This window comes from Bubalus kerabau, chromosome 11 (assembly GCF_029407905.1).
Source record: "Bubalus kerabau isolate K-KA32 ecotype Philippines breed swamp buffalo chromosome 11, PCC_UOA_SB_1v2, whole genome shotgun sequence".
NCBI lineage: Eukaryota > Metazoa > Chordata > Mammalia > Artiodactyla > Bovidae > Bubalus > Bubalus kerabau.
Genome location: NC_073634.1, coordinates 70,199,719 through 70,223,137, shown reverse-complemented (window position 1 = coordinate 70,223,137; position 23,419 = coordinate 70,199,719). Strand labels below are relative to the sequence as shown.

The window sequence follows — 23,419 nt, the reverse complement described above, 5'->3', positions numbered from 1 at the left end:
ACTACACATTTGTTTCAAGTCAGGAAGAAAAATACCGGAGATGATTACCAGCATATAAATATACTCTAGTACCTTTCATCGTAACAAAATAAATCCACTGTGACCCCACATGTCCCTCTAGCTATTGACCAATTCATCTGCATGTCTTCAAAACAAAACTTCTTGAAAGAGTACTTGCTTCCCAGTTTTTCTGGGTAAAGATTTCAAATGTAAAGTGATCTTTATCTATCTCTTCATAGTGATTGAACAAGACTAAGACTGGTTGGAAGCTCTGTGTGCACGGTGCGTGCGTGTGTGCTGAGTTGCTTCAGTTGTGTCTGACTCTGTGTGACCCTATGGACTGTAGCCTATCAGGCTCCTCTGTTCATGGGATTCTCCAGACAAAAATACTGGAGTGGGTTTCCATACCCTCCTCCAGGGGATCTTCCTGACCCAGGGACGAACCCATGTCTCTTACATCTTCTTCACTGGCAGGCAGGTTCTTTACCATTAGTGCCACTTGGGAAACCCTGTGTGCATGGTGGGGCATACCAGTTGGTGGATGATCAGCTTTTATCAACAGGATTCTTTGTTGGATGGATCATCCACTGATGCATCAGTGTATGAACACTTTTTCCCCTCTGAAATGATTACTTCTACAAAGTAGTTTTCAAACTCTTTCCTTAGGTGTTAATTCTGGAATTGACAAGGGAGAGGGTTGGAAGTAGCAACATTTATTGTGCATATGTCTCCATAATCTCCCTTATGTGGTGTCTGTCCATGAAACTTTTCTTGTTTAATTTTGCCAGAGAATACACTTCTCTTTTCTAGTGGAGTTGGAAAAGAGGGAAATTTTCAAATTGTAGCAGAAGCAAGTGGTTCTGAAGGTTGAAAAGATCCTTAGGTAAACTTTTAAGCATGTCCTAGTCTTCACCCTGTAACACTTTCTTGCCTTCTGCAGTAGCAGAAGACAGTTCCAGGTTTTGAGCTTTCCAAGGTTCTGCAAGGCTACAAGGCTATTTCCTCCTCAGTATCTCTTATTATGTATGACTTCTCTCCACACTGCTTACGTTTGTCACTCTCTGTTTTGTTTTTTGTTTTTTTTTTTTCTGTCCTGTGTTTTTATGGTTTTAATTTCCTCAAAGATGGGCTTTGTGGTTTTGTCTCACCTTCTCCTGATTGTGGGTGCTTTTTGCAAGAAAAGGGGCTAAAATGTCTTTCCCTCTCAATTTAAAATTGAAACCCCTCACCTTTTAGCTCATTTTGCAGTGACTTTTGACTCAACAATTCCACTGAAACTGCCTATTTCAAGGTCCTCAATGATCACCACATTCCCAATTTAATGGTTACTTCTCTGCCTTCCTCTTACTCTCTCTCTCACAGCAGCACAGTTAACTCCTCTCTCTCAATTAAAAATGCTTTCTTCTCTTGACTTCCATTGTAGCATTCTCTCTCCATTTCCCACATCAGTTGTCCTTTCTCATATTTCTGAGTAAGCTTTGCCTTCTCTTCTAGAACTTTAAAGACTGGAGTGCCCCAGAACCCAGATCCCCTTATTCTTACACCTACACTGAACCCCTGGAGAAGGGAACGGCGACCTACTCCAGTATTCTGGCCTAGAGAATTCCATGGATAGAGGAGCTACAGTCCATGGGGTTGCAGAGTCAGACACAATTGAACGACTTTCACTTTTTTCACACTGTCTTATAAGGCAGTCTCATTCTTCCCATGGGTTCAGTACCATTCACAAGAGCATGGATTTTGCAGGAAATCAGACTGAACTGAATTCTAGTTCTGCCACTTCTAACACATGTCAACCTTTGGTTTCTCAAATGCAAAGTGAAGGTGTGGAACTATAAGACCTACCAGCTTCCTTCCAGCTCAGAGTCCTGCATCTGATTTTATGTTAGGACCAATGGTTGAAATAGAAGCAGAACCTGGGAATCTGCTGGTAACTGGAGAGGCTACATTTGACAGGCAGGAGTAGTCTACAGTATGACACAGGGTCAAGGGCAGACCAGTAACTGAAGTTCATTAAAAGGAGCCCATCAAGGAATTTCCAAATTCCTGAGCTGTCCTAAGCTAGCATAAAGGACAGGAACAGTGGTTTAATCACAGGGCAACATGACGAATTTGTCCAAACAAACTCCTCTGTACACAACTCTATTTTGGTTTATTACTCATTTGCAGAGCGGTTTTCACCATGCAGTTTCCTATGGCATTGAAAGTGAAAGTGAAGTCACTCAGTCGTGTCTGACTCTTTGTGACCCTGTGGACTGTAGTTCTCCAGGCTCCTCCGTCCATGGGATTCTCCAGGCAAGAATACTGGAGTGGGTTGCCATTTCCTTCTCCAGGGGATCTTCCCAACCCAGGGCTCGAACCCAGGTCTCCCGCATTGCAGGCAGATGCTTGAACCTCTGAGCCACCAACCTGTAAGACCTTCCCCATCACTAACCCTTTCCCCTAGCTGAGTCATATTTTGCAAGAGACGGGAGTGGTGCAAAGTAGGCTGTATAGTCAGGGTTGCCCAAATACAGATTTTTATCCTGTGAGAACCTTTAGTTCCACACTCCTCTTAGTTCAATGGGGACAGGGTCTCTCCTGGTGCTGGTGGCATCTAAGATGGTCAGTGGGATGTACCTGAGCTTAGTACTACTGACCACAAGGAGTGTTTGCAGGGACAGAGGATAGAGTAACACTCTGCCAAATCCTGAGCAACAGAGAATGAGGAGCCCAGAGTCACTTTCTTGGATGGAAGCTGAAAGTAGACAGTTCTACGGTAGATAACAGACAAGAGTCTGCTGTTCTGGTCACGCTGAAAAAAGCTACACTTCTCTCCAAAAGACAGGTCTTCCTTGTCACACTTTGGAGCAGCGTTGGGCTGGAGGTGGGAGTAGGTAGGAGTATACTAGGTTCACACCAGATAATCCAATCCACAAGTCATATGTGGGCACATCTCTTTGATAAGAATAGGAGAATCACACAAGACATTGGTAGAATGTTGGGAAATGAAAATTCTTATAATCACTAATGGCAGTGTAAATTGGTGCAGCCCTTTTGGAGCACAATTAAATCATGTCTACTAAAGTTACATATTCACATACCAAAGACCTAGCAATTCAATCCCTAGGTATATATCTCTATATCAGAGAAATCTTGCTTCCCACCTTCTGGGAGATGGGTACAAGAATGTTCAATGCAACTTTGTTCATAATGGTGAAAAGTTAGAAACAAACTAATTGTATATTAATGAGAGAATAGATTAGTACATGGTGGTACATTATTACAATATAATGCAATGCAACAGAAAGTATACATTAGTTAAAATGAACCAAGTTTAGCTACATGTATCTACATAGAAAAAGTTTCAAAAACATGATGTTAAGTGTAAAAAGCAAGCTCAAGAAGAACACAGTATGATAGTTTATTATAAAACTGAATATGAAAAAATACATTATTCATGGGTATGCAAAAATATACAACAGTCATTAAGATGATAAATCTTACTTTCAGGATAGTAATATCTCTGATAAGAGAAAGAGGGATGTCAAAACATGTAGCATTTTCTTTCATAAGCTTGGTGGTGGATAATGAGGGTTTACAATCCTTTCTTTGTATACTTTTGTTATACTTAAAATATTTAATGATTTTTAAAAATTGTTGAGGGTGAATATCAAAGGCTGAACCACAGTTCACAAGGAAGCATTCTGAGCCTGTCAAAGGCAGTGCTAAACCTAAGGTTCACGTTCCCACCCGAGAGGCCAAGGGACTAGGAGGTGATGGACAAGCCTGATGTTGACCAATAGTAGATTTTTTTTGGTTAGCCCACAGAAAATGTGTTGGTCTTAGCTATCTGATTTGAATATGAGAACTCTACCATGTTTGATGCTGCTATTTCTGACGTTTGCCTTGCTGACTTCATCCAGATAAGAATGTTTGTGGCTGCTGGTCTGTAAGATGTTATCCTTTATCTATGCCACATGCCAGATAGTAGGTGAGCAGGGGAAGTTGTATTTCCTGAGGATCCATGCCGTGCTAGGGTCTCTGCTAGGCTCTTTCTATGCATTAGTTCACAAAGCATCACAACACCACCCAATGGTGTTTATCTTCATCATACATTTGAAAAGAAAACAGATTTTCTATGTGCTGGTAGAGCCCAGATTGGAGCCGAGGCTGGTCCTGGTACAAAGTCTGTATTGTCTCTACTACGTATGTGGCATCCAAACTTGGTACAGGACAGTGAACTGTACACAAAGACACGGAAGATGTGTGTGTGTGTTTGTGTGTATAATGTTTTTTCCTAGGGCATAGATTATACTCCAAAATTTGAGAAAGGACTCAACATGATTTTTATGTGAAGTTAAACATTGGTGTGTTACAGAATAGAATACAAGTGTACATTCATTTTCAAGATGAAAGGATGTTGAGGAAATTTCTTATTTTGATGAGCCACTTCAAACTCAACCTAGGGACCCCAGGGCTATGCCTTTCCTTTCTCCTTCTTAACAGTGGTCCTCCAGAGGGAGACTATGAGAAGCGCAGGACCAGTCTGCTCTCACACATCCATCTGTTCCTAGACCTACTGAATTGCTTTAAGGTGGGTTCTTTTTTACCATCATTGAGATTCAATATGAGACGCCCTTAGACAAACTTCCTCTAGAGACATTGCCTGTGTGCTCCCGTCTGGAGGAAGTCTTGCTAGAACCATTAGACAAAGGAAACAATCATTACCTGACGCCATGCCAAAGCAGTCTTTTCTACCCATATCCCTCTGTGTAGGGAGAGACCAGCCAAAGGTTAAAAACTTCAGACAGGGATGTGAGGCATGGAGAGCTGGGGACTTGCTCTGAATTATTCTTGGCTATGCTGTGATGATTTAAGTGGGATGTGTCCATGAGGATTTAGGGTGATTCCTTAATTCTTTGTTAAAACCCCCAACAATAACCACAAATGTAACAGCACCATCTACTAGGCAGCTGGCATTGCTAATCCTTTCAACAGTTCTACGAGGTAGGGATGATCGTTACAGTATTCATTTCACAATCAGAGAAACAGAGGCACAGAGAGGTAAGGACCTTCCCATAGACTGAGACACCATGATATTATCTCTCAGTCAAAAGGAGAAGAGAGTAAATAAGTGCTCTGCTCCATTTCTCTTAATTTTGCCATCAAATCTTCTTGTACCTGCATGAAAAGTTCTTCAAAATGGAATGAATCCAGGTGCTTTCAAGCACAAAGTATCTGAAGACTCTTTTTCTCTCCTATTACTTTTAAATTTAGAAAAAGCTTTCAGAATTATGCCCCTTGGTAATGACAGCCTGCAATCTTCTGCTCCAGGAATCAAGTGATGTGTTCAGAATATGTCATTTTCCCCCATGATACTGATGGCAAAACCACACTCTCGACCAAACCAAAGGCTGACTGGGAGGGAGACAGAAGTGTGGTCTCTTGGTTTCTACTCAGCAGTTTGAGCCAAGCGTTCTTGGCTTTCCTTCCAACTCCTTAAGCAATAAGCAAGATGCTTAACCTCTTAACCCCATCTGCAAATTGCTGATTCTACCTCTGTACCTCTTTGTGAGGAGTATTTCCAAGCTATGTTGTTAAAAGGCCGCAAAGATAAAACATGTAGAGGGCACATGCTTTCAGGGGAAATGCTTTCTGGAAGAAGTCAGAGGATTTGGGGTGGTGAGTTATGTAGGCTCAGGTTTATTTTTAATTTAAAACTGTATATAGTAGTAAAACTGTGGGAAACTCTGTAGTGCAGTGATTAGGCATGCGGGACATTGGGGCCATGGTTCCCGGGCCCAAATCCAGGTTTCTACATTTACACTAGAGTGGCCTTGAGCCTTTTCTGACTCAGTATCCCCATCTACATAAAACATAATAAATAATATAATTCCCATAGCAACCTTACAAGGTAGGTATCATTATTTTCTATTATAATTGAAAAAGGTATTCTAGGTTGTCAGTACATAATAAGCCATTAATAGAAGATTATATATATATATACACACACATATATATGTATACACAAATGCATATATACTTCTGTATTTGCACATATTATATGTAGAGTGGTTGCTACCATTTAATTATTCCACAGATAAGAAAAAGGATAACAATATGCATACAGATACAGTGAATTAGGTAAGCTATGTAATATAATCGAAAAAAAAAATCATTGAATTTAAACATTTTAATTCTGTGAATTAAGAAGAAATCCTACTCTTACTGACTACTTATATGAATTTAGGCAAATAATTCAACCTCTCTGAGAATAATTTTCTTAGCAGTGAAGTGAGGCCATTGAGTTGGATAAGACATAATAATTCTTTGACTCACAGTTGTTTCATTATGCTTTGTTTTTTTTCATCTTGCAAAGTTTACAAGAAAGGTGAAATTTCCAGTTAAAAACAGTGATCTGGTTCTACACATTTCCACCTTCCTTTTTCTTTCCAAAATGCTGTAAAAACAGCTGAACTAGTATGAAGGGAAAATATTTTGCATTGCTGGCAAATTGGTAAGCGTGTCATATACATGCCAGACTCTTAGAATAATTCCTGCAAGATGTAGAGCTGCTGAGATCAAGGTGACAGAAGGACCTACCAGCCTGCAAGTCTGTGACTTGAGGGGGAAAGCCTGTGGTTGATGGTGAGATAGATTTTCAACATAGTGATCCAACATCTACACTTGACTATTTTCCTTTGGCACAAGCTTCCTCCTTACCTTGGACATACTAAGTCTCTACCTTCCTCAAAAAAAAGTTACACTACATATAAATTTCCCATCTTCTTTTCCTGTGATCTTCACATTTTCAACAAAGATTTACATGATCTCTGACAGAACTCATCTCAAATCCTAGTAAATGTAGTTGTTCCTCTTTTGAGTCACTCTACTAAGAAAAATTCTCATAAGATGGAAAGAAGAGGAGCAATTTAAGAAAGTTAAGAAAATTTCCTCTTTGAAGCAAACTCATATAAGAAACAGGGGGACACATAAAGCAATTCTAATTCACATTCATGATAAAGATATATCATCTCTAACACAATGATAGTGTGTGCCCCTCCACACACAAAGAAAAATTCAGGATCAGAAAAATATTCATAGGGTTGAAAGATATTATTTGTCAGTTTAAAAATGCAATGGCACTGATGAAACAAATTAAAGAATGCCTCAATAAATGGAAAGACAGCCTATGTTCATGGATCAGAAGACTTAATATTGTTGAGATGACAATACTACTCAAAGTGATCTACAGATTCAATGCAATCTCGGTCAAAATTCCAATGACCTTTTTTTTCCTGCAGAAACAGGAAAACTTATCCTAAAATTCATGAGGAATCTCAAAGGAATCTAAATACCCAAAACAATCTTGGAAAAGAGCAGAAGTTGGGAGATTCATACTTCCTGGTTTCAAAACTTGCTACAAAGCAATAGTAATTGAAACAGTTTGGTACTAGCATAAGGACATATGTACAGGCCAATGGAATAGAACAGAGGCCCAGAAATAAAACTTTGCATATACGGTCAAATGATTTTCAACAAGAGTGCCACCCATTGAATGGGGGAAAAGATAGTGTTTTCAACAAAAGGTGCTGGGAAAACTGGATATCTATTTTCAACATAATGAAATTATGCCCTTATTTCAAACCATAAGCAAAAATTAACTCAAAATGGATCAAAGACCTAAATGTAAGAGCTAAAACTATAAGACTCTTAGAAAAAACAAAGGGGAAAGCTTTATGACCTTGGATTTGGCAATGATTTCTTGAAATGTAAAACCAAAAGCACAAAGCAGCCAAATAAAAAAATAGATAAAATGGATTAATCAAAATTAAATAATTTTATATATTAAAAGACACTATCAGCACAGTGAAAAGATAGCTCACAGAATGGGAGAAAATATTTGTAAGTCATGTATTTAATTAGGGCTTAATATCCAGAATATGTAAAGAACTCTTAGAATTCAATGACAACAATAAAAAACAACCCAATTAAAAAATGGGCAAAGGACTTGAACAGACATTTCTCTAAAGAAGATAAACGAATGTGCCAATAAACAAATGAAAAAATGCTCAACATTCATCATCATTAAGGAAATACAAATAAAAACTACAATGAGATACCATTTCATACCCATTGGGATGGCTATTACAAAAGAAAAAAAAAAAAACCCACCAGATTAAATGGATTAAAAATGAATGTAAGACCTGAAACCATAAATTCCTAGAAGAAAACATAGGTAGTAGACTCTTTGCCACCGGTCTTAACAATATCTTTCTGAGCATATATCCTCAGGCAAAGGAAACAAAAAATCAGCAAACCAGACTACATCAAACTAAAAAGCTTCATATCTGATATGAGATTAATATCCAAACACAAAGAACTCATACAACTCAACAACAACAAAACAACCCAATTTAAAAATGAGTTGAGGACCTGAATTGACATTTTTCCAAAGGCATACAGGTAGTCAACAGGCACACAAAGAGACGTTCAACATCACTAATTACCAGGGAATTGCAAATTAAAACCATAATGAAATATTCCCCCATGCCTGTTCAATGGCTATTAACAAAATGGCAAGAAATAAAGAGTGTTGGAAAGGATGTGGAGAAAAGGGAACTCTCAAACACTGTTGATGGGAACGTAAATTGGTACAGCTACTAATGAAAAACAGTACGGGTTTTCCTCAAAAACTTAAGAATAGAACTATCAGCTACTTGACTTCTGGGTATTTATCCAAAGAATATGAAAACACTAATAAGAAAAGATATATGTGCCCCATATTCATCATAGTATTAGCATTACTTACAATAGCCAATGTATAGAAACAACCTAAGTGACTGTCAATGGATGAACATGACACGAATAAAGAACATGAATGGATAAGAATATGTGCGTATATGTGTGTGTCTGTATGGAGAGGAATACACAATGGAATACCACTCAGTCATGACAAGATAAGTGCATAAAAAGTTCTGCCATTTGCAACAGCATGAATGGACCTAGGGGATACTATGCTAAATGAAATAAATCATTTCGGAGAAATTTTCAGAGAAAATAAATCAGACGAAGAAAGACTGATAAATACTGTACGACTTCACTCATATGTGGAATATAAAAGTCAAGCAAACAAACAAAAATAAGTGAATACACCAAACCAACCAAAAACAAACATGTAGATTCAAAGAACAGAGTAGCTGTCAGAGGGGAAGGTATTGTAAGTGAATGTGAAATGGCTAAAGAGGATCAACTATGGTGATGAATGGAAACTAAATTTGTAATGGTGTCCATGTTGTAGTGTACACTGAAGTAGAAATATATGTTGTACAAATAAAACTTACATAATATTATAAACCAAAGTTATCTCAGTTTTTAAAAAAATCAGAAAATGATCAATAAGAATGTGAAGAAATTAGAATCTCTATGCATTGTTGGTAAGAATGTGAAATGGTGAGCCCACTGTGGAAAACACAAAACACTATGACATTTCCTCAAAAAATGAAACACAGAATTACTATATAATCCAGCAGTTCTACTTCTAGTGTATGCCCCCAAATAACTGAACGCAGGGACTTGAACAGATATTTACATGCTAATATTCATAGCAGCATTATTCACAACAGCCAAAAGATGGAAACGACTCAAATGTCCATTGACAAATAAATGGATAAACAAAATGCATTATTATTCTGGCCTTGAAAATGAACAAAATTCTGATGCATGCTACAATATGGATGGACCTTTAAGACATGTTAAGTGAAATAAGCCAAACACGAACACAAATTAAACAATTCCACTTATATGAAGTACCTAAAACAGACAAATCCAGGGAGATAGATGGTAGAACAGACTTTACCAGGGACTGGGAGAGTCTCAGTTTAGGATGATGAAAAAGTTCTGGACTTGGATAGTGGTGATGGTTGCACAACTTACTGCCACCGCATTGTATGCTTAAAAATGTTTAAAATGTTAAGCTTTATGGACGTACATTTTATCACAAATAAAATATACGATGGATATGAATACAATGGAAAAGAAATGATGTGACTGACAATGGGTTAATATGCAAAATATACAAATAGCTCATACAACTCGATATCAAAAAACAACCAACCCAAGATACCCAAGAGGCATAACAGCTATAAATATTAGAAAAGAGGACAGGTGTTTTCATTCATTGCAAATAATGTAACTATCTTGCTAGAAAACTAATCCAAAAGTAGAAAAATACTAGAATTAATAAAATGATTCTTTAAAATGTTGAGATAAGAAATAAATCTACAAAGCAACGATTTTCCCCAGGCAAGTATTTCTTAACTGTTTGGGAGGCATCGGCCTGTTTTGTTGCAAATTATAATCTCCTTGACTTGCAAATTTTAAAAAATAATTTTATGGAGTTCAGTAAAAGCCCATGGATCCCAAGCTATAGATTAATTGCTTTATAGTGAACAACAGTTTAGAAAATACAACAGAAAAGAAATTCATTCACGATGGAAGCAAAAATTTTAAATGTCTAAGAATAAGCCTAATGAATACTGCATGAGACTGATTTGAAGAAAATATCAAAACCTTACAGGGGGACATAAAAGAGAAGTGATATATCCTTAAGTAAGAAAATAGATAGAACAGTCTTATGGACTCTGTGGGAGAGGGAGAGGGTGGGAAGATTTGGGAGAATGGCATTGAAACATGTAAAATATCATGTATGAGATGAGTTGCCAGTCCAGGTTCGATGCACGATACTGGATGCTTGGGGCTGGTGCACTGGGACAACCCAGAGGGATGGAATGGGGAGGGAGGAGGGAGGAGGGTTCAGGATGGGGAACACATGTATAAAAAAAAAAAAAAAAAAAAGAAAATAGATACAGTAATAATGTAATGCTATTTTGTTCAGATTATTCTGTACTTTTCATACAATTCAAGTGAAAACTCAGGTATATTGTGGAATATTTAATAATTTAAATAATTACTTGAAGTGCACATGGTAGGGAAAAAGAGACCCAGTCACTTAAAGACCAGATTTTCACCCAGGATAAGAGGTAAGGAAGGACTTATCTTTCAGATGTTAAAACTAATTAAAATAATGAGGTGCTAGCATAAGAACAGACAAATGCAATACATCAGAATAGAAAACCAGCAAAGGATCCAAGCCTATGAGAAAGTTTAAACTTTTAAATCAGTAGTAAAGTTTTACCCAGGATCTAAATGGTGTTAGAAAAACCACCTAAACACCTGGAGAAAAATGATGGACCTCATACCTTATATCAGGTTAATTCTAGAAGTAATAATGTAAAAAAATTATTAAAAAGTACTGTAACTAAAGGTAGTTATATAAAGGAAAATAGTAGCCCAATCATAATTATGAATACTGATTTTAAATTTCTGAATAAAATACAGAAAACAGAATTCAGCTCTACTTTAAAATAATAAAATATCATAACCAAGCGTAACCAGAAATGCATCTGACCTGGTAGTAAAATATCTTTTCAATGCATTTCACTGTATTAGTTAGGCCAAAGAAAAAATATGATCTCAACAGATACTAAAAATGCATTTAACTAAATTGAGTATCTATTTCTGGTTTCTTTTACAGGAAGAGTTGGACTTCCTTGACATGGTCTCATTTCAAATGACGAAACATTTGAAGCATTTTTCTATTAAGATCAGGAAAAAGACCATCCAGGGAGTTTTTAGGGACTCACGTGCAATAGTTAACACTAAAGTAATGTATTCTAATAACACTTAAAAAACTTAAATTAATATGTTAATGAAGAAACCTAAAAAAACTTGCTACACATTGTCAATTATTTTTCAAACTGATGACGCCAAGAAATCGTGAAAGAGCAGCATGATAGAATGCCAAGCACATGAGTTGGACTGAATCCAGAATCCAGAACCAGAATTCCAGTTCTGCCATTTTCATTCTGTGACCTGAACAAGTTGTCTAAACTCTCTGAATTTCAGTGTCCTTATCTGTAGTACTGAAGCAGCAGCAGGTAAGATGGAGTTAAATTTGCTGTCTCTTCTGTTGATTGTAAAAATGTCTGGACGAATGAAGAAAGCAAACACAGTTAAACTCTGAAAAGCAAAAAATTCAGGTGAATTGGAGAGTTAAAACCTAGAGAAATAACCCATACAGGAATGAATTCCAATTTTTTTTCCTTCATTTCCTTCATAGCTTTAATCTGAGGGTGGTCTCAGTCACATGGCAGTAGCCTGGGATATCACCTGAAAAACTAAGAAAGCCCCCATATTTTTGGCCTCTGGGAAAAGAGGTCCCTGTGGTCCAAAGAATGTGGAGGAAATCCCATTTCTATTCTCTTTTATTACTCCTGGCTTTGTCCCAAGGGTGGCCTTGGTACAGAACTGCACACAGCAATGTGGTGATCAAAACTCCATGAGGAACCCTGTTTTTCTTGCTGGAAGGCTTGGAAAGGGGGGCCCTCACTGAGAAAATTAGTGTGTGGGAAATCCTAGAGAGGAGAGAGCTGGAAAAGGGGATCCTTCTAACTGTGTATGAAGCTGTGTAAGTCCCGGGCTCATCTCTGAACCGCACGTGTGCAGCAGAGACCCAAAGCAACTTAGCAAAAACTGAAAACTGAACCAAAAGAAAAACCACCACCCACAGAAGAGATAGAACTTGTGATTTGAACTTCGCCATGGCGATTGCCAACTAAAGCAAACAAACAAATCAGCATTCTCTATAGGATTTGAATATGACTCAGTCTTAACAATCTAATATTAAAAACTTTTAGAATATAACCTAAAATTGTTTGACATACAAATCACCTGGAAAATGTGACCAAGTCTCAAGAGAGAAGACAAGAAGCTAATCCTGAGCTACTGGGATTATCAGCTATAATAGTTATTATATAATAGGAGTTAAAATAACTATTTTTATAGTCATAGTATTATAGTTATATAACTATAACAACAATATAATCCATGAGGTAAAGGTAAACACACCTAAAATAAAAGGAAAGAAATTCTCAGCAGAGGAAAATTTTTTAAAAGAACCAAATAGACATTTTAGGATTGAAAAAATACAGTATCTGCACTTAGAAATTCAGTAGATGAGCTAAGAAGCAGCATGGAGATGATAGAGGAAAGTCAATATGAAGATAGAATGACAGAAACAATCTAGTATAAAGAAAGAAAATTGCAAAAAACAATTGACCAGAACTTCAGGGACATGTGGAATAACACCCAAAAGGTTTAACATGTATGTCACTGAGATCCCGGAAGGAGAGGGGAAAACGACCAGTGCAGAAAAAACTATTTGAAAAATAACGGCTACAGAGACACCCAATTTGATCCAAGTCATAAATTTCTAAATTCAAGGAGTTCAGCAAAGCCAAAATAGGAAAAACTCAAAAAACAAGCAAAAAAAAGAAAAAGACCAGCTATGGCAGACATATCATAATCAAACTGCTGAGAAACTAAAGGTAAAGAGAAAAACAAAATCTTTAGTCAGTGAAAAATAATACTTTACATAATTATTTTTCATTGTATTAGTCCAACCTTCCCCTGGTTTTCCTGTGTGGACCTGATGCCAAGAATTGGTTTCAAATGTACCTTTGATATTATTTCTTTTAATATGCCCCAAATCTTTTGCTCTTGTTGAAACAAGAATCTCTAATTCATGTCTTGTTTTTCAGCAAGTTTTTAAAAATTCTGTAAGTTTCCACATTATTATACAGGTCTAATAATGCATCTTTCCCTGTCTTGCAGGGATATTATGAAGATCAAATGAGACAATTGATCTTCATAATAAATATAAATATTTATTATATTTCAAAAAATAGAAACTAAAACTCTGAAAATTATGTATTTCAGAAACTATCAGTTTGGGAGCTTTAAAGCCTAATTTGTTACACCAATCTCATGAGGAAGTATTTTAAATACTTTCTGGCTTGCCCACATCTCTCCACAGGCTGACAAGGTTAGGGATGTATGTGTCAGCGAACCATTGCCATGCTTCACCAGCTGATCTGTAGTTTAGGCCAAGAGGTCACCACATAAAACTCTTTCAGTCTTTGTTTGATTTACAATGTTGTGTTAATTTCTCCTGGACAGCAAAGTGATTCACTTATATACATTCTTTTCATATTCTTTTCCATTACGGTTTATCACAGGATATTGAACATGGTTCCCTGTGCTATACAGTAGGGCCTTGTTGTTTATCCATTTTCTATATAATAGTTTATATCTGCTAATCCTAAATCATTCAGCCTTTAGCAAGGTATTTCTGGCTGTTATTTGATGTATCTTCATCCTTTAATATTAAATGCTGCATCCAGAAAAGTAGAGATTCGAATCCCAGCCTTCTCCTTGGCACAAGATACTAAGAGTAGTAAAGGCACAAAAAACTAGATTCAAAGTAGGATTCAGATGACTAATTTGAACTAGCATAAACAAAATGGGTCTGAAAGCCTCGGCGTTCTAATAGTGTTTATAAATCTGTGACCTTCCTCGACCTCTCCAACTTCCCAGAGGCTATGAGCAGTAGCACACAAAATATCCACAAGGGATGTGTGATCTTGGTCTCTTGCCAAACTCTCAGGCATGGAGAGAGTGGAATCAGCATAACACAGCATTAGGCAGCCTTGGGTTGCAGGAGGATGTGAAGAATGGCTAAGAGAGGAGTTTTCTCTAAAGAAAAGACATCTTTGTAAATTAGGACCGAGATATTATCATATATAAAGACTGAGAGAGATTAGGAGTCTTGCATGTGGTCCACAGGGTAGAGACAGTGTCTCGGAGTTTCTTAAAATCCTTGGCCAATACTGAAGGGAAGTCACACAGGCTTCTTGGGTGTCATGAGTCTCTGATTACCAGCAGGTGGAGCAGAAAGGATGTGCAGCCTGGATCTACAGTGGGTTCTGCTCTTTTCTTAGGAACAAGATAAGGCTCAGTTTCCCCTTCTGTCATAAGAAACCTCTATTTTGAAAATGGGGTTTCAGTGAGTCTCATATGGCATAAGTGCATATAATAGACACTGCTGAAGGTGTAACAGGATTTGGAAATTCCATGTGGTACGGAGGACTATTTTTGTTACAGATGGGAAGCAAAGACATGGAGAAAAACAAGGACTAGATTGCTGTGTGAGTGCAAATTCCAGGAAACCTTACTCCATCCTGTTAGTCCTATTCTCATTTCTAGAAGAATGGTATAGAATAAAGTCCTTTGCCCTCCCTGTACTTGCTATTCCTCCCTTTCTCCATCCTGTTCACATAAGTCAGTCAATAATCCCAAGAGTGCCCCACCCTGGGGCCTCTCTCATGTGGACCATACCACTTTTTAAAACATAGAATCATTAACTCAGGAAAAATGTCATCTCCTATATGCCACCCTAGCTGTGAATAAATGACACGTCTCTGTTACTGCTAGTTTTCACCTACAAGTGGTAAAACCCCAAACAATGTTTGTGTTACACTAGGTCTAAATAATCCTTTTATGTCAAAAACATTTTTCCACACCTGATTCAAATTGTCTTTTATCTTGTGGTACTGTAAGCCCTCCCTTTCTATTTCCTGCCTTTATAATTATGGATGATGATATTTCAAGTTCTTGGTGCTTTCACAGTGCTCAATCCACAAAATAAATCTAATTTAAAGAAAAGAAAATATAGTCCCCTAAGAATGTGGTTTGCTAACATTTTGCTCCACGTCAGCAGACTGAGTCACCAAGGTAAGATTTACCTTAATGTGATTCAGTCATTTATAAAGTTTCACCAACAGCAGGAAATTCTATCAAAGTCATCACAGAGTAAATTAGCAGATGGGTCAATGTGCAAAGTTCAAGGCATAAGTGAAGAGAACTATTTGATTAAAAAAACAGGTCAAGGCTGGCAGGAGGGCACAAATATCAGAACTACTCAAGAAAAGATGGATTTTGTAATGACAGAGATGGGGAGCATACTTACCTGTCTTCTGTGAGTTTCATTAGGGTTGTTCCTTGAGTAGAGAAGACAATAAAGGACATTCTTAGCTGTGGGCTGGAAGGAAAAGCACTTCTATTAGGGCAGAAAGAGACCCAGTGGAATGCCATTCCCTTCTAGGCTTCCCCCTCTTTCTTCCCTTTTATTATGGCTGCCAGAGCCGCCAACCTACAACCCAAAGGGCACTTTCACAGCTGGTGTTGCAAGTATTCGGCCACCAGAAAACCTGAAGCTGTGGATCAAAGAGAAGACTCTCTTTGTCTTCCTGGAAGCTGCTTCTGATTTGACACCATCACTCAGTGAATGTGGATTATAAGTAAGAAAGCTAAAGCTCATCACTTTCCTCCGCTATGTCTGAAGTGTGCCCCTAGAAGACTGGTTTGCATCCTGTCTATACAATTCAGGATCCCAACAGAAAAATTTGCGGGTGTCTCCGCTATAGGCTGGTGTATCCTATAATGAATGGAGTGTCTTAGGCAGTGGCAGCTTTATGCCATTAGTCATCAATATTATACAGTTTATTTTACTTGGAAAGTAGGATCACAATCAATTTGTCATCTCTATTTGGCTTTCTAAGGAGGTTACCTTGTAAGGAGAGCATATGCGGATGGGCCACAAGAATAACTATTCTACTTGGTAGTTAGAACTTCTCATGATTAATGAATACATCAGCATGGTTTTTACATGGCAGTGATTGGGAACTTTATCAATGTAAAATCCACACTCTGAAAGATAGGATAACCCTCGGGTGAGGACAAACGTAACTTTTTGTCTGCAAGATGGACTGTCACACTACCATGGATCCACCACGGGAATGCCACCCTTTGGGGCTCTCTCTAGGTAGCCAGCTGGTTTCATAATATCAACCTATTTCTTCATGATGCAATAATTTCTCATATCTGACCTGGCCACAGATCTTATAGTTCCCACTTCCTAAAATGTTTCCCCAAATCTGTTCCCCTTTTCCTGACAACAGTAATTGTTTCCTAGTTGGTGACCCAGCTGATCATCATTCCTTGCTCCAATTCATTCCTCACACTGCTTCCAGAATTATTTTCCTAAAATATAAATCAGATATTGTCACTCATCTTGTCATCTCTATCAAACCTCCAATGGCTTCTATTGCCTCCAAGATAAAGTTTACCTCCATTACCTTATGTTCAATGCATCTTTGGAAACCCTTAGCATGGTCTGTAATACATAGAAGGAGCCCAAGCAACACCTGGTGAGTTGAAATTGGCCTCTTGAGAAAGACCTGGGTTCTCTGTCCATGGCATCAGGCTGCCTGGTACTACTTCACCAGTGCTGAGGACATTACATCACAAGTGATAATAACAATCATAAGTTTCATAATAATATAATAATCGCCAGTCCAATGATGTGCCTACTATGTGTCAGGCACTACTGTAAGTGATTCCCATGTATTATCTCATTAAACTTGTAACAACTTTATGAGATCATTACTATTACCAATCTTTATTTTCCACAAAAGGAAATTGAGACTCTGAAAGATAAAATAATTTTCCCAAGGTCACATAGTGGGAAAGTGGTGAACTTTGGGCTTAAAACCAAGCATTCTGATTCTAGAACTTGGGTTCTTCACCACCAGGTTATACTGCCTACCTTATAGAGAATTATTAAGCACTGGAAAGAATGAATTTGAAATGTGGGAAATGCAGGTCTCCAAACAGTAACTGGTATATGAGTTTGGGCTGAAGACATAATTTGGGAATTCTCAGCATACTAATGTGAGTAAAATTGTTCAGAGTGTCAGCAGGGAGATGGGAAGGAAGCCTAACCTAGAACCAACACTAACATTTAAAGGCCTGGCTCCGGTCAGTGGATGAAAGGTGAGCCAGAAGTCAGCGAAGGAGAGGATTTCAAGGAGAGATAAATCTGAATCCAATGAAGTGCCTCTAACCAGCAGAGCAAGCACTACATGGCTCTCAATGGATTTGTCCTATTGAGCATCACTTTGGGACTGTGCTGAGAGTAAGAAGATGTAAGGGTGGGGATAAAACAGATGGGAATGGGTTAAGGAATGAATGAGAAGTAAGGATGGAGCCAGACAGTCTTTAAGGATATTTTAGTGAGAAACTGGGAAAGAAGGTAGCATCTATAGGAAGACAGGACCAGGAAATTCATTTTTTTTTAAATGAGATTTTATCTATTGGCAATGGAAATGGAGCCAGAGGAAAGGTAGAGAAAAATACAAGAAAGAAACAAAGACCTGGGGGAATATTGGAGACAATGGGATAAAATGGACTAATGGAAAAAGACTGGCATTAAATAAAGGGGATACTTGAATCTCAGAGACAATGGGAAGGCATGAATATATCTTTTAAGAGGAGGATTAGAGTAAGAGGTAATCCCTTGTCTGCTATTCTCTGGGCTTTTGGTGGAACAGCAGGTGAAGTTCTTTGCTGAGAGTGATGGGTGTGAGGTGTAGTACGAGGGTTTAAAGAATATGGTGAAAAGTTATGGTATTGAATGAGCATGTACTGTATGTTGGGCACTATTGGCGGCCCTGGGCCTGCAGCAGTTAACAAAAGACAGTTCCTCCTTTTGGAGTCTGCATGGCAGTCGTGTCCAGGTGCCACATTTTAATGGGGGTCCATAGCCAAAGAGGACCAGAGGAGACATTGAAAGGAAGGTGGAAACTCCCTGGTGGTCCAGTGGTTAAGAGTCCATGCCTCCATTGCAGGGGACACCAGTTTGATCCCTGGTTGGGGAACTAAGATCTCACATGCCTCATGGCACAGACCAAAAAACAAACAAACCAGGAAAGTGCCTCGTGGTCTGGATTAAGCCATATCAACTACTCTGGTCCTTAGTTTCTTTGTCTATAAAACAAACAACTGGATTAAATGGTCTCTTAGTTTCCTCAATCCCTACCTCTAATTTCTTTGAATCTAAAATAGCAAAGTGTCTGGAGGTGCTGAAGGAACTGGGGAAGAGAAGTGTGGAGTGCCCACTCTAAGTCAGGTGCTGGGTTTGTTGCTTTGAGCACATTTTCTCTTATAATTTTCACATGTAAACTGAGGTTCAACCAAGGTGAGTCAGTTGCTTTGGTTGCCCAGTGGAGCTTGGATGCAACTCCACACCTGTCTAACTTCAAATCTTTTTTCAGGAGACTCCTTTGCTTTAGAGGAAACAGAAAATCATCAGAGCAAATAGAAACATAGCAGAGACTCCCAAGTATCTGGAGGTAGATTTGTTTTATATCACTCCTGGATGAGAGTGTAGGAAGGGACATTATGGGTCAACAACAAAAGGAAACTGGAACTGTCCAACTATTGGGTTTGCATTTGCCTCAAAAGGCAGCAGTTTCTCACCAGAGCTTTTCAAGCTGGCAGTTAGTGGGTAGCTCTTAGGATAGCTTGGAAAGTTATTCCTTTCAATTCTAAGCTTCTATGAGTCTCTTAAATATTTTGTTTCTCTCCTTTCCCTCAGTTTTCCCCCTCCATCTCCTCCCAGCTTCTGTTTTCTCCATTCATCTGGGCTTATATGCTACTTGCTCTGCTGCTGCTGCTGCTGCTAACTCGCTTCAGTCGTGTCCGACTCTGCGCGACTCCATAGACAGCAGCCCACCAGGCTCCTCTGTCCCCGGGATTCTCCAGGCAAGAACACTGGAGTGGGTTGCCATTTCCTTCTCCAATGCATGAGAGTGAAAAGTGAAAGTGAAGTCGCTCAGTCGTGTCCAACTCTTAGCGACCCCATGGACTGGAGCCCACCAGGCCCCTCCGCCCATGGGATTTTCCAGGCAACAGTACTGGAGTGGGGTGCCATCGCCTTCTCCGGCTACTTGCTCTAGTTTCCAATTTTTGGCATCACAGAGAGGACACCCCTTACCCTGCTCCCTCTGGTCAGGCAGATGGGTACATGTGGAGACAGAAGGTGAATTTGCAGGGAACACATTTATCAGTACCCTGGTCTCAAAGGACAACTTGTCTCCTGAGTTAAAAAAAAAAAAATCTCACTCACAGAAGATGTATATGGCTACTTACATTGGCTGGAAGACTCAACAGAGGCCACAAAGCAGAAGTGGAGTTGCTTTCAAATTTACAACATCCAGAACAATTTTTACCAAAGACCTGGACAACTGGTTTAAACTCTAGCATATAGGTGAACGCTATCACAGCTGTGTTGTCGTTTGGCAGCTGCACCCAAAGAGGGTAAAATGACCTCCTTTCTTTTACTAGTGGGAGTCTACATTACTAGACTGCTAAGACCCCTGCAACGTTTACAGTGCCGACATTCAAAATTTCATTGTCCTCTCTTGGACACATGGTTGAGAATGCTCAGAGTATTCTATATCACAGGGCACATAGCCAGGCTGAACAAGCATGGTGGTTTGCCCAGGATTGAGGAGAGCTCCCAGGGTATGAATCTTTCAATGCTAAAACCAAGGAGGTTCTGGGCAAACTGGGATGAATTGGTCACTTTACACTCCATAAGGTGTAAGATGACCTTACACCATACACATGGGTCCAGCTAGAATGAGCCAATTTCTCCAGCATAATGCACTGTGAAAGAAAATGTTAATGATCCTTCTAGAAGGATATTATTTGACAAGAGAGGAAGAAAGTTAAAATGTTGATCTTATAACCAAATTGGGCTCCTCTTGAAAACACATAGTCAAGTTATTCTATTTAAAAACAAACAAAATAGTCTGACATGTGGCAAAGATGAAAACAAAGGCAAGTCTTTCTTCCAAGGTCTGAGATTCTACCTTTGTCAAAAAGCACCCCCAAACTAGTCAGTAATTAGAATAGCAAACATAGGCTGGGTTTACTTATGGCCAAGAGCTACATATTTCTCACCTGATGAATTTATGAGCCAACTGTTCCACAAAGTAATAGATTTCATTCCAGTGGTGCAGCACACTTCCTGACCTAGGGAGATAAAGCAGATGTGATTTAATCAGGTGTTCATTTGTCTTTACCTTGTGTCATATATTCTATTCTTTCACAGTTGATCTATCCTTTAACAGGGCTCACCATCTGAAACTTCCATAACTTTGGAAATTACCTGAAAGGATGCTTAGAATTAATTTTAGAATTCTGAGAAACTTTGGTAAAGAACTCTCTTCACTCCACCTCCGACTCCTTACCACCCCTACTCTAGACACTCATATGTCAAGAAAATTCCTGGGCCCAGCCAGATTCATAGGTTAGTTTCACAGCTTTAAGGAATAGTTATTTTTGTGCAATTTATTGCTCTGATTAGAGAAGAAATAGTATTCCAATTCATTCAAATGAAATTGGCACAAACTATATGCCCAAATAGACAAAGAAAAACAAATTCCACTCCTCAAAAGAGTCAAAATTCATTGGTAAATACAGATTCAAAGTCTCTAAAAAAAATATTAGCAAAACAAATCCAGCAGGAATTCAAAAGAATGCTAATTAGTTCATTGGTGATTTATTTCAGTAAGATATTGATAGTTCAAAATTTAAGGATCCAGTACTTTGGCCACCTCATGCGAAGAGTTGACTCATTGGAAAAGACTCTGATGCTGGGAGGGATTGGGGGCAGGAGGAAAAGGGGACGACGGAGGATGAGATGGCTGGATGGCATCACCAACTGGATGGACATGAGTTTGAGTGAACTCTGGGAGTTGGTGATGGACAGGGAGGCCTGGCGTGCTGCAATTCATGGGGTTGCAAAGAGTCAGACATGATTGAGCAACTGAACGGAACTGAACTGAATGTATTTAGTCATACTAATACTTAAAAGAAGAAAAATGATACAGCCCCTCATCATTAAAAAGGGATCTTTTTACTGAAAAAAAAAGAGGGAAACTTTCTCTAAGACATATGGAATCATAGCACTTTAGATTTGGAAATGGGCTTATTTCCCACAGTTGACTTCTGTTTCACTGATACCACTTACTACTGCTTCAGTTCAGCTTATAAGTATTTTTCATAGTGCTCATACTCAATCTGTTGCACTGACTTCATAGTAGCTTTTTCTATTTTAACGTACTCTTTTGTAGACTCAATGTTTTTTTCCTTTTATTAAGGATCTGTTTCAGCTGAGCTCTGCATTTCTGCCTGTCATAATTGTTGAGGTTAGTTTGCTTTTTTGACTCTGACATTTTGTACTGAAAACATTTTCCACTGGTTTCAGATAGCTTTTATTTTTATGTGCTCATCTACCTTAATTTTAACTTCTAGAAAGTTATTGTTATTTTTGTTTCAGACTATTTTATAGATCTTTAAGATGAATCTGTGCAAAGTAAGTTTTATGCCTTTTTTTTCTGTGATTCAATATGTCTAGGAATTCTTATTCTGGTTAAGTGTATTCCACCTCTATGAGTAAAATCTATTTTTTTTCTGCCCCACATCCAGTAATGATATGTCTGTCTGATCTGAACAGAAGTGATACAATATGTTATGGTCAAACACTGCAATATTACTTATCAAAAGGATATGGAAGTTCTCTAAGTTAACCTATAACTTCAATTCTAGGAAAAATTCTGAAAAAATGTTTTGTGAAACTCAAAAACTGACTTCAAAAATGAAATGAAGATTAAAGTTATAAAAGTAATCAAGGTAATAATGAAAAAGAACAAAGTTGGAAAGCCTGCCCTATCGAATATAGCAACCCCATACACATGATATGTAAGAGTAGAGCCAATGGAGTAAAATGGAAAACTACATCCACACCTCAATGTATGTAAGGTCTTGCTATAATACATAGGGAAAGAGGTGATTCAAACTGTGGAGGGAGAATAAACCCTTCCATGTCACTGCTGTGACAATGGATTTCTAATTGGAAACAACCAATCAGATCACTATCTCATACCAAATGTAACCCTAGGTGTATTAAAACCTAATAGGAAAAACAAAACTTTCAATCCATTGGGTGAATTATAGAAGATTTTTCTGTCATCAAGTTAGTGAAGAGTTCCCTTAACCAAATACAAAAAGTAGGAATTGTTCTTTACAAAAAGATTATGACTATTATAAGTGTCTAAAATTCTGGATGACAAAAGATAAGGATGACAAAAGCAAAGATGAGGAAGAGATTGAGAGAAGATGTTTGCCACAAAAATAAGTGGCAAAAGATTAGTGTCTAGTATATGTAAATCGGTACAAGTAAATGTTAACAAGGCAAACAATACAAAAATAGACAAAGGATCAGAACAGGCAATCCCTTGAAGGATGGCAAATCAGCATTTGAAAAAATATTCAACTCCTCCTCTAATAAATCCAGAAATGCTTTGTTTGGGGGAAAGAAGTAGTTTTGGGGGGCAGCAGCATAAAGCCTACAGGGTCGAGGAGTGGGGAGTTGGGGAGATGCAGAAGGAGAAAATAAACCTTTTCCAGTAAAACTTTCTATTCCAGCTTCTCAGCCTTTATACATTCCATCTGCTTGAGACACACAATGTCCACACTGGCAAACTCCTACTCATCTGTAAGAGCCAACTTGATCTCTGCCTGCTGTCTCCGACCAACACAGATGGGGCTCATTGCTCCTGCCCCGGGA

General features: G+C 38.3%; 1 protein-coding gene across 1 annotated transcript in view; it reads right to left on the bottom strand.

The window, feature by feature from the left end:
• The window catches only part of ANTXR1 (ANTXR cell adhesion molecule 1), a 260,214-nt gene that overhangs the window by 210,665 nt on the left and 26,130 nt on the right, over window positions 1-23,419 (bottom strand). Inside the window, exons 2-3 of the mRNA XM_055540531.1 lie at window positions 20,749-20,820; window positions 15,911-15,982 (exon numbers count right to left, since the gene is read on the bottom strand). Coding sequence (XP_055396506.1) covers window positions 15,911-15,982; window positions 20,749-20,820 — 144 coding nt within the window. The remainder of the gene's footprint in view (window positions 1-15,910; window positions 15,983-20,748; window positions 20,821-23,419) is intronic.